The following is a 12,050-nucleotide window of genomic DNA, read 5'->3' on the forward strand; positions in this document are numbered from 1 at the left end:
TGTTTGGACAGTGTTCCTTGTGGTGGTGACATTTCACCCACGGAGAATGGTGGAATAGGTCAAAATGTACCTGAAAATTTGCAAGGCAAGAACTGGTAGCCAGTGTGTTCAGGAGGCACAAGTCAGAGACTGTAAGCTGTGCTCTAGAGACCAGTAACAACTTCCCTCTCCTCCTCAGGGGTACAAGATGGATGATCTTTTGACCTCATACATCAGCCAGATGCTGACAGCCATGAGCAAACAGAGGAGTGCAAAGGGTAGCAAGTGAACTGCAAGAAGCCACTGGCACATGGTCATGGGGCTAATTCACCAGCTGAGGGCTGTGGGATACCCGTGCAGCTGGGCGAGAAACTTTGCCTCCCAGATGTGGAAGATGAGCCGAACACCATCCGGGAGTTCAATGGACTCTGACCTTGAGGGCTCCAATCCCACCTCCCCTTCCAGCGAAGATGACTATCTCTGACCTCCTACTCACCTTCCTCACCCTGCATCCCAACTCAATCCTACACCTCAAAGATTTCCAGGGGACACCACTGCTGTCAGAGAGTGACCAAGGCAAAGACACTCCAGCAGGAGGTCACAAAGGCTCTTGGATGAGGATTTTTGTGTGTGTGTGTCTGTGTGTGTGTGTCTGTGTGACTTGCTTTGTTTTCATTTGTTGGTTTTTTTCTTAAATATGAGAGCTGTTAGGATGCAAACAGGTTTTTGGTGAAGTTTCTGGGAATTTCAGGTTTGAAGAGTAATAAGAGAGCCCTGACCCATGCTGGAAGGACATCCAATGAACACTGCAGGGCTTGTTTTTTAGTCATTACAAAAGAATACACTGCATTCTTAAGATGTACAGAAAGAAAAAGCAGGCAGGGAGGAGCACATTTTAACTAGGAATCAGCATAAATAAACTACTGATTGAACAGGCTAGTGTACTAAAGTCCTATCCGTGCAATGCTGGAAATATTTAAAGAACAAATTTTAAAGTTTTGTTTCTTCTTCTATTTATTTTTTAAAATATTAAAAAGGAAAAAAAAATCCTGTATTTTGTGCCGGTATCTGGATGCTGACCTGCAGAACAAACCCTTGCCCAGAGACTCCCCAAGAGCCATGACTGCCAGAGGCTGAGTAAGGCACATCTTTCTCAACCTAAGGGTTCAGCTGGAAGAGATAAGCTTGGAAAATTAATTATCTCCTTTTGCTCCCTGTGTCCAGAAAAATTAACTTTGACTTTTGCTGCAAACTTCAGTATGGATATAGGGGTTTTGAACAACCCATGCTTGGAGGACTGAAGCCAAGCCTATGTTGGGCTGTAATTCAAACATTAACTTGGCCATCGGGTTTAAACCAGCTGATGATTTTATTGTGATTTTTGTGTGTGTTTCTGTGAAAAGCAGCTCTTCATGAGTCCTAGCTGGACCTGAACCACTCACAGCAAGGGTAGACCCTTGATTTTGGTGGTATTTTCTCCATCTTTGATTGGCTGTACTCATCTGCTGGCTGTTTGTCTCATCTGCCACCCAATGCCACACGGTGCGGACCAGCCTACTTTGGAGCAGAGATGGGACCTGCTGGCAGAGAGGAGGCTGAAACCATATTGTGTCTGGGAGGACGCAGGGAGAGAAGCCCAGGGGTGCCTTTCCAAAATCCAGGCTTCGAAGGAAGACATGGCTGGGTGTGGGGTATCAAGAGCGGGGACAATTGTACATTAAGATCTGGTGTTGGTGTAACCCACCCTGAGTGGATCTCAGTAGATGCTGAAGCCACTCTTGGTCCTGTGCGTTCAGCTGGGTCTGACTGCTTTTGTACAAGTCCATATTGTGGGGTGTCACGTGCTGCTCTGCTAAGCTCAGCTGAGCTCAGGTCTCCAACACCATGGTGTGCCAGGCAGGATTGGCAGCAATGCCTACCAGACCTCAAGGACTGTGACATTCGAGTGGGATGCAGCAGTGACTTACGACTTTGCTTGCTCCATCAAAGCAAATGAGAGGCTGCACAGAGACATCCACCAGCCAGACAGGGCTGCTAGGAGATCCCCTTCCTCCATCATCTCCTACCCAAAGGACTCTGGTGATGGGAGCATGGTTACACCAAGGCTACATTGGCAGCCCAGCTGCCTTCTCACCATCCATCTCTGGTATTTCTCTCCCTTCCCCAGCTGCCATGATCCAGCTGTCCCAGGAATCCCACTTGTCCTTAGATACATGCCTATCATCGCCACACCATCATTGCTTTTTCTGAGTCTCCAGCTATCCCTGCCACTCACTGCACACTCAGCAGACAATGCAGCACAGCAGTGTTTTCCAGAGCTGTCCTGGGTCATCTTTCCCCTGCCACCACCCTCATCCCTCCACTTACAGCTCTGTTGGCATCCCATGCACCCCATAATTTTGGGCAGGGGTGGGACTCTGTGTGTGTGTACCTGTGTGTCTTATGTATTAGCATCTGCTGGCCTCTTTGTATTCACATCAACGATGTAACATGAAAAAACGTGTCCAAGTGAAATACTCCAATTAAAAAGCATCAAGTGGCTTGTGGGAGGCTGTTCTGCACTGTGCAGTCGTGGTGACATCTCCAGGGGAAGGGTGGGATCAGGGTTCCTGGTTTCTTGATGTGGACAAGACTTCTCCTTGCACTGTGCAATTCCTGATGAGAGCATCCAGCAAGGGGGAACAAACCATCAGTGTACCCAGACTGGAAATTAATTGAAATCTTTTATTTTGGGGTAAAAACCCACAGAAGCCTGGGAGTCTCCATTGCTTGTCCTCTTTGACAAGGGCTGAATCTTCCAGTCAGGTTTGAGCTTAATCACTGCATGTAGGAAATGTTGGGAGAAAAGTCTCTGTGTGGGTTTCAGACGACCAGTCCTGTGCTTAACAAGGTGCCAGACCTTGCTAGCTGTGAAGCAATGAAAATAGTAGCTGAGATGTGACAGTGTAAAACATTAAAGGAAACCACAGGTCTAACTGGCCAGGCTCTGCCTAGGCAAGGCTTCTGAGGATGAGGAGGGTGAGTACAGGGAGTTACCAGTGCATCCTGGCCAAGCAGCAGCTAGATAACATGGATCAAAGAGCATTGATGTGGCTTTTCCCATTGTACATTACAGGCAGCAGCTGGGGAACCACAGCCAAGTCCCTCACTTGAATACCAAGGCACAGGCTGAAGAGCCCATGGTGCACACCACACTTAACCACACACTCCCCACCTCCTACTTTTGCTGCTCACATTCCCTACGTGAGTGGCAACCACAAAAAGTTACGAACCACTATGTATGCAGGGCATGAGGAGGGGGATATAACACCATCCACTCCCCATAGTTTATAGAGCTGGAGCTGCTCTGCAACAATTCATCAGCCCTCTAGCCTTTTTCCAAAGAAGAATCTTCATTTTTCACATTTCTAGCCTCCAAAATACCCCAAACTTGGAAAGGTTTGGGTGCTTTTCAGCACAGATAACTCTGAAACTTAATGCTGCCCTCCTCACTTGTGATCATTTAACAAAAGGCTCATGTGTAAGAAATGTCTATAGTCTAGATCAGGTGACTACTGTATTTCCCCTTCCCAGTTTGCTGAAATAAGAACAAAACAGGATAGGAGAGATAAAATGTATTTAAAACATCACTTGCAATTTACAAAAAACATATTATCTCTTCAAGTAGAAAGATATGGCTTAAACCTGAGAGACGTTTACATCTCCCTTACAGAGCACAGGCCCCCTCCCCACTGTGTGCCAGCAGTAACTGGGAGAAATGAAAATTGGAATAAATCCCAGGCTGTAGTGCAGGTGTACAGACCTTCCCAAGGGAAAAGCAAACACTTGGTGGAACCAATTCACACACAGCTCCATCCTTCTGAAGAAAAGTGGTTCATACAGGTCATAGTCCCAGTATCTACATGGCCAAGACACTAAAAAGTCCTTTAGCCCCCACATGCCCTCGCCCACAGAGAAGGGGAGGAGATTGTCCTGTTGGCTCTGTGGCAGGGCAAGAGTGGGGAAAAGGAAAACCAAAGCTGCCCCTGCCTCTGTTGTGGAAAGGTACCGATTGTAATGAGCCAGCCAGCAGCACCTGACCTTTGTGGTGGGGATAGCGTGCTCCTGGGGATGGAGGACACCTGCAAGGGGGGAGGATGGGAGGTAGTGTGTGGAGAAGAGGCTGGTCTGATGAGAAATCTGGGCACCTGAGAACGAGGAGGTCTGGAGGATGCTCAGATGTTTGCAGCATGTGTGGAAACAGGGCTTATGCACAGCAGGAATGATTGCCCTGTGGGATGCCAGTGGTCTCGGGTAAATGGTGGCTCCCGTGTGCTGCATCTCACCATAATGCACAGTTTCTTCGTGGCTGCAACTCCATCTGGACTCTCCTGCACCCCCCAAGGATCCCTGACAGGCATGGGAATGTGAGAAAAGCTGTGGTAGAGGAAGGTTGGTGCTCCTCTCCAGCAGGGCCATGAAGGCAAATGGCTCCTCCTCAGCAGGTAGATCTGAGCCCCCACCAGCTGGTCTCCCCAGCCTCATGGGGATGGCAGGTCCGTGTCCCCTCTCTGCCCATGTCAGGCCAGGACGGCAGGCATGTTGGTGAGCTCTGGAAAAGGAGACACACAGTGAGCTACCAAACATCTGCATCTGTTCTGACAGCCACTGTGAGCAAACAGAACCTGTTTGAAAATGCATGCAGCCCAGGTTGGGTCATTTAGTGTGGATGATAGCTCCATCGGTGCAGAAATGTGATGTGTGGGAGGGTCCCCAGCCAATCCCACCCTGCCTGGCAGAACCAAGAGTTCTCAGTGCCTCCAGAGTCTCTTTTCACAGCACTGCAGAGTAATGAGTATTGGAGGGGACATCTGAAGGTGTCTGCCCCAGCCTCTGCTTGAAGCAGGGCCAATTGGATGGAGCTGCTACGGGGTCTGGGGCTGAGACAACCCAGACTGCATCCTTCCTCATAACCTTCCTTCCTTAAGTATGGACACCTGTCACCAACCCACCCATCAGGATCTCAGTACTCCCACAGAAAGCACCCTGAGCAGGATGCAGCTGCTCTCCTTGCCCTGCTCACCTGTCTTGAATTTGTTGTAGGAGCCACCATTCTCTACCATCGTGTCACTGTCCTCGGCAGGACAGCAGGAGAAATTCTTCTCTCGCCACCTGCATGGGGCAAAGCACCTGGGTCAGGCCACTGCCTGCTGTGGTGTTCCTCACAGCCCCCTGCTGCCTTGGACAGCTTTTTCCTACTTTGTGAGGGCAGGCATTTTGGGATTTTATCAGGTTCTTACTGAGAAAGGACTCAAGTACATGACTGATGTCTAAGCATCCACACTTCATGTGTGCAGCACCATTTTGAAGGCAACTTTCTGATTAAGCCCTGTTTTCTAAGCAAGATTTAAGAGCTCCAAAACCTCCAAAATGTTTACAGACACTGGTTCTAAAGCAGCCAAAGAAATCTGAAAACTGATTTTGGTGTGTTCATAAACCTGACAAGACCACACAGGGCACTGAGGCACTGCTCATGTCCCTTTGGTCCCAGGAGGGCTGGGGCTGCCCTTGCTTGGGAAATGCAACAACATGAACACGATCCTGGAGGAGTTGGACATGGGAAGGTCTGATGGTGGGGGTGATGCTTTACAGGGGTGATTGTGAACCACCCTGAAACCTGTAGCCTTGAAAACAAGGGGAAAGCAGGACTTGAGGAGAGCAGAGGAGAAGGAAAGGAAGCAACAACCTTGCCCTGGGAAATGTGGATGCCCAGCAAAAATGCCCATACAGCTGATAGTTCATCACTGCCAAACTGCTACTAATTAATTTTTTCACCATCCCAGAGCAATATTAGCACTCCAACCTTTTCCTCTGCCAAAGCAAGTCACAGTTATGAGCAGCCCTGAGTGCTTGCTCAGGGACTTCCCAAACTTTCTGCTTGTTGCCACCAGCAGCATCATTGTACTGCCAGCACCCTGCAAAAAATCTCCCCTGGGCTGGCTGCTCTGACCCTCCCTCCCACCCACCTGCAGCCAGCCAGCTGAAGAGCTGAGCCCAGCACATCCTGCTTTCCTTGGGCACCACTGGGATGAGAGCACAGGCACATTCCTCATACAACTGTGGCAGAGCAGAACATCCAGCAGCCAAACACGACCAGCTGGGGTGAGCCTGTTCCATGAACTCCAGATTTCCCAATAATCTTTGACAGAGTGGAAGGAAACAAAATGTGGTGCATGTGACATGGTCAGACATTTTCGTGTGGGAGGATGGATTTCCTGTGGGGCTCTGGCATGTGCAGAGAGACATGGGATGCTCAAATTTAACACTGAGAGCTGTTCCAACAAATCAGTCCAATAAAACACTGTCAAATAGTAATGAGAGAAAAATCAGTTCCTTTCTCAGCCCACCAGCTTTGATAATTGATTTATGTTGTTACTATAAATCTACCAGCTCTCCACTGAATCCTGAGGGCAAACAATGTCTAAGTTGCCAAAATGGAAAGAGAAAATGAGAGCAAGCAGGAGAAACAGAGAAGTTTTGGAGGACTATTGCGTCTTTCTTTCCTTTCCAGAAGGGAAAGTGTAAAGAAAGTGTAAGGAAATTAAGGGAGAAGGGAAAAGGGAAAAGGGAAAAGGGAAAAGGGAAAAGGGAAAGGTTCTCAAGTGTAATTTTAACCTTTCAGGTCACCAGAAAGCATTTCTCCTTCCCTCCACCTACAAAAGATCAGGTTAGAATCTTTTAACAAGCCATTAACAACTTGGTAGTTACCATTGCAGAACAAAGATGAGTGAGATGAGGAATGCAGAGGTCAGATCTGTCAGGATCCACATGGTGCTGTACTGCTGCGGAGTCTGGAAGAAAACAACAGAGGTTGTGTCCACCACTTAGGACCATGAGATTTGCAGAAAATGTTACTCAAGCTCTTTCTTCCTGATTGAATATGGCTGTTCAGCTGTCTGATTTGCTTCTGCAGACTTTAAAGCACTTGGTGGCATTTCAAAGTGGCCACTCAGCACGAGGTGCTGGTGCCAAATCATTCTCCTTCAAACAAGCAGGTCAGTTGTGTAGCCAAGAAGATTCACCATATCACTGTGAATGCCACAGAGACCTCTTGTTTGTAAGGCAGGTCTTGCACTTCTCAGCTTCACCCCAAATATAACATCAACTGGTGGCATCTCTTTTTCTCTGGCAAAATTGCCCTTTACTGAACACCACAGAGAGCCTGGGGTGGCTCCCACTTTAGGGGGGGAAGATCATTCTTACACTGGACCACCACCCGAACTTAGAATAGACTGAAACAGAAAACTAATCCAAGACTGAAGCCAACTGTTTAAAGCCCTTAAAGGGACTCTGGTGGGACCAATGCTCCAGGGGCTTCTTGGTCCTACAGGCTGTCCAAAGCAGAATAACAAACAGAGAAATTATGTGAAAATTCCTCCCAGAAGGAAGGCTTATTTCTGTGGCTGTTTCTATTGGACTTGCAGAAGAAGACCAAGTTTGGCAAAGGCAGTGGGACGCTCTGGAAAAAGAGAAACTTCTGGCATCAGTAAGGTGCTTCGAAAGCTCAGAAATGAAAATCCTCATGCATCAGCTTGTGCCCCAAAGGCCCTTCCTTTCTTCCTGGACAAGTCTCAGTATAATTTTTTTTCCTTATCTCAAGGCCTTAGGTGATAATCCAAACAAGTAGGGTGCTTCATCCTGAGCCAGGAGAAGAGAAGGGTATGGTAATACCTGTAGTGGCTCTGAGGTTCCAGGTAAGCCAGGTTTCAACTCAGGTCCTTCTTATGCAAAGGATCCTTAAAGGATGCTTTATCCATGTGTGAACTGGCCCATCACCTCCAAAGGTAATCATGGACATGCCAACCCTATTTCCCACCCCTGAGACAGAGAAGACTTCCACTTACCATGAGGAAGAGTGGCTGGCTGAGATCCTTCAGCAAGTGGACGGCATTGGTGGTCACAGAGTGTGCCCCAGAGCACCATGCCAGGGAATAGAGCCATGGCTCGTTGACCACATAGAAGTTGGTGGTGATGTTTGCCGCGGCATATTTCCTTTAAAAGACCAAAAGGCAACAACCTTCATTGAGCAAGGAGATTAGCACTTCCTTCGGGCTTACTCAAGGAGATTCGGGAAGATCATGGGAAATGGTTGTAATCTTCTGTAGGGAGTGCTTACTTTAGGACCTAGATAAGGAACATAAAGGAAAGCCAACCAGCCAATAATTAATCATTAACAATTGGTCAATACAGAACAGCTGAACAGCTGGAAACAAATGCAGATAAAATGCCCAAAAGGTCAAAACCTTTCTAATCCTTCTGCCACATGAATCAATGTAGAGATGTGTTTGTAAAGGAGGCTGTGGCCAGGTGGGGGCCAGTCTCTTTCTTCAAATGGCAACCAAAATATTCTGCTCTACCATTCTTTCAGCATGGAAGATCTTCAAGCAATAGAAAAGAAGAAATAGACCCAAGCTTCACCAGGGAAGCTTTAGATTGGATATTAGGAAAAAATTTCTTAAGGGCAAGGGTTATCAAGCTTTGGAATCAGCTCCCTGGGGAAGTGCTGAAATCATCATCTCTGGAAGTACTTAAAACATGTGGATGTGCACTTGGGGACATGGTTTAGTGGTGGGTTAGGCAGTGCTGGGATAATGCTTGGCCTTGAAGGTCTTAGAGAACTTTTAAATCTAAACCATTCATACTATTCTATAATCCTTCCACAGTGTGCTCCAAACCACCACAGAATCACAGAGTAGACTGAGTTGGAAGGGACACAGAAGGCCACAGAGTCCAACTCTTCAGTTAATGGCTCAGGCAGGGAGAGAACCCACAATGTTGGTGTTGGTTAGAGCACCTGAGTTGGATAAACCAGCTGAGCTAACCTTCGAAGCTCGCCACCCAAATTTGTTATGGTCACTCCATCAACACATAATTTCTCAAGTTATTATAAGCTATTGAAACTTAATATGAAGTAAGTTTATTCTTTGCATATTGGTAAAGTAATGTATCATCAATATCAGCATTTATAAATCTACCTAGGAACTATCCAAGGTTTACCCAAATGGATCTGTGTATGATTTTTTATGGCCTTTCAGCTTGGAGAAAAGAAGGCTCTGAGGAGATCTTAGAGCACCTTCCAGTAGTGAGATGGGCTACAAGAGAGCTGGAAAGGGACATTTTACAAGGGCTTTGAGTGACAGGACAAGGGGACATGGCCTTAAACTGAAGAGGGCAAGGTTTCGTGATCTAAACCTTAGGCATTAGGAAAAAATTAGGAAAAAATTCTTAACTGTGAATTAACTGTGAGGGTGGTTGAGACATGGGTACAGACAGCCCACAGAGGCTGTGGACTCCCCATGTCTGGAGTTGTTCAAGGCCAGACTATGGGCCTCTGAGAAAACAGGTCTACTGGGAGCTTTCCTGCCCATGGCAGGGAGGTTGTAAGTAGATGGTGCTGGAAAGTCCCTTACAACCCAAACTGTTCTGTGATTCTATGATTTTACATCCTATGACAATTTTAATTGAGAAAACATGAACATTACTCTTGTCCAAAGGATTAAAGTTTTTCATTTCTTTTTCATTTCAACTAGACTTCAATGGTTTTGGGCATTGGAAAAAGCAAAAAATTCTCTTTACAAAAGGACAGCTGGACAGGTAAAGCTGTGGGGAGGGTTGTAGTTTTTTTGGGTTATTTTGCCATGTGAGAGTAGCATTTTGAGAACTCCTACAATGAATGTGGAGCCTTTCATCATAGCAATGGCATTTTCAGTGTGTCACATGCAACAGAGTACTGGTAGTAACAGACAAGAAATGATGTCTCCAAAACACCGGCTACCAGAGGGTGATGGTCTCTCACCACAGCATTATGCCCTCCCACTGGTGTTTGTGGAAGAGCCATGGGAGGGTAAATAGTTGTTCATTCTCCTTTATTTGTTGTTGGTGGGACTGGGAATGGCACAAATAAAAAGACAAGAAATCAGGATGCAGCTGTGTTGTTCTCCTGGTCAGTATGGAATTGAGGACAGCTGGATTTAATTACATGTGCCACCTCTTAATAAACAGTAGGAGTGAACTGCAGACCGTCACCCCTAAAATACATCAGGGATGGCTACTTGATCTGAAGGACCTATTCCCAAAACATTACAGTCTCTGGAACTGGTCACTGGAGGGAGACATTGCCCCATGCATGAGACAAACACAGACCAGATGCACCCTAAAGATTGTACTTGGGGCTGAAACCTACCGGATATCTTCACTGGACATGTCAGTGTAGACCAGATTGAGTTTGACAATATTGTGCTTTAATAGGTCTTCTATTGGTGCCTTTCTGCCCATCGTGTGCTGAAACCCTGGAGCAACAGATTGAACAAAGGACCTCACGCTGTTGTGCAGCCACAGGACCTGCAGGCAGCAAGAGGAACCAGTGAATTCTCAGCAGAAGAATTTGTGCCCCTGATATGCCCTGCTGTTCACACAAGCCCAGTAAAGATCACATCTTGAGGGACTTAACCCAGCCTGTCAGATTTTCTCCAATGTTTCTCCCAATAATGAAATAATATTCAGATGCAGGGTTAGAACTTGCAAGTCTCTTTTATCAAGAAATAAGTATCCACTGTTCCTTGCTTAGCCACTGGAAATCAGTGAGTATGTTTCACACAGCCCAACAAAAGAGGCAGTGTTGAAAAAGAATGAAAATATAGCTTTGGTTTATGGAAAAGGCAACCAAAAATATTCTGGTTTACCATTCTTCCAGCATGGAAGAAAAGATCTTCAGCAGATACAGATCAGCATAACTCCCCAGACATCAATGGGTACATAACCTGAATCCCACGAGTTTAGCATTCATCCATTGCCAGGGGGAGGAAGGCAATAAAGACTCACAATTTATTTTAATTTAAGTCAGGAATTTTTATGCAATATATAAAACAAGCATGGGTAGCAGGGAATAGATTGACAATTACTATATTTATGAAGAAGTGCTGTTTAGAAGCAAAGGCATCAGCTGGTATATACACTGCCTTTTTTCCTGTGCTGCTGAAGGATTACACTATTGTGAACCTTCTGAGGAACTAATATTAGGAATATAATGCATCCAAATGACGGCATTTTAATCAAGTGAAATGCAACGGGCCAGTTTTATGCAGGTGAAATCATGCAGAGTACACCCCAAAGTCCCAATGAGGAGAGCAAGAAAAAGGGATGTGGAGTGAGGCCACCCTACCAGATGGCGTTTAATCTTTGCCTCTTTGAGGATGACGTCCAGAACTTTGCGGAGCCACAAGTTCCTGTAAGGATGCTTCTCTGGAGGGCGGTAGAGATCAAATATCACGAGTTTATTGTGACTGTCTGCGAGGCGCAAAAAACTACTCAGCGTGTAAATGGACTGATTCATTGCCTGCTTTCGATCTGCCTTTGACAGGGAGCCCATCCCTACAAATGGTTTGTTCTAGAAATAAACAGATTAAAAAAAAAAAGGAAATCAATCAGGTAGTTTGCTCTGGGAGTCAGCTGTATCTCTAAGAGGGAAAATGTTTTATGTCAGTCTTCAACAGGTGGGGATATTTTATTTTACTTATTTCTTCTACATAAGAAATGGAGGAAGCTAACCCAGGCAGTGAGGATATTGCTTCTGGGACCTAAATTGCCTAGTGCAAAGCTAGCTCTGCTGTGCTTCTCTGTCCCACCTTGTTAGCTCTGAATAAACAGCACATTGCACAAGTAGCTCTTTTCTTCTTCCCCTAGCCCATGAACTCTGCTGCTGCCTTGATAAGGTGACACAAGAACACCCACCAGCCAATTGTTACAGGTCTCCTTAGCCTGAAGGTAAACTGGACAAAGCAAAGAGACCCAAATTGACGGATTTACACTGACTTATTTGAGTTTTGATTCAACTAGCAGTTCCTTTTCTAACACTGATGCTGTTAAATAATAGACAGCTGGTGTCTCTTTCACATCCAGTTGGCGATAGTCATGAAATCACAGAAGAGTTTGCATCAGATGACACCCTTAAAGCTCATCTAGTCCAAGCCCCCTGGAATAAACAAGGATGTGTCCAACTAGATCAGGTTGCCTAGGGTCCAATCCAACTGACC

The 12,050-nt window shown here is 46.2% G+C and overlaps 2 protein-coding genes across 5 annotated transcripts in view; one reads left to right on the forward strand and one right to left on the reverse strand.

Annotated features, from left to right (window-relative positions):
- MYO7A (myosin VIIA) overlaps positions 1 to 2,519 on the forward strand; it is an 80,431-nt gene extending 77,912 nt beyond the window's left edge. The window contains exon 48 of the mRNA XM_030234897.2: positions 179 to 2,519. Coding sequence (XP_030090757.1) covers positions 179 to 268 — 90 coding nt within the window. The 3' untranslated portion in view covers positions 269 to 2,519. The remainder of the gene's footprint in view (positions 1 to 178) is intronic.
- Positions 2,520 to 2,839: 320 nt separating this feature from the next.
- Positions 2,840 to 12,050, reverse strand: part of GDPD4 (glycerophosphodiester phosphodiesterase domain containing 4) — a 38,673-nt gene continuing 29,462 nt past the window's right edge. For 2 of the 4 annotated variants that reach the window (XM_050980255.1, XM_009102701.4), the window contains 6 exons: positions 11,180 to 11,404; positions 10,202 to 10,359; positions 7,863 to 8,010; positions 6,727 to 6,809; positions 5,042 to 5,130; positions 2,840 to 4,570 (listed from right to left, as the gene is read on the reverse strand). In XM_050980255.1, coding sequence (XP_050836212.1) covers positions 4,539 to 4,570; positions 5,042 to 5,130; positions 6,727 to 6,809; positions 7,863 to 8,010; positions 10,202 to 10,359; positions 11,180 to 11,404 — 735 coding nt within the window. In that variant the 3' untranslated portion in view covers positions 2,840 to 4,538. The other 2 variants (XM_050980260.1, XM_050980264.1) reach the window with 2 other exon arrangements.

This window comes from Serinus canaria, chromosome 1 (genome assembly GCF_022539315.1).
Source record: "Serinus canaria isolate serCan28SL12 chromosome 1, serCan2020, whole genome shotgun sequence".
NCBI classification, from domain to species: Eukaryota; Metazoa; Chordata; class Aves; order Passeriformes; family Fringillidae; genus Serinus; species Serinus canaria.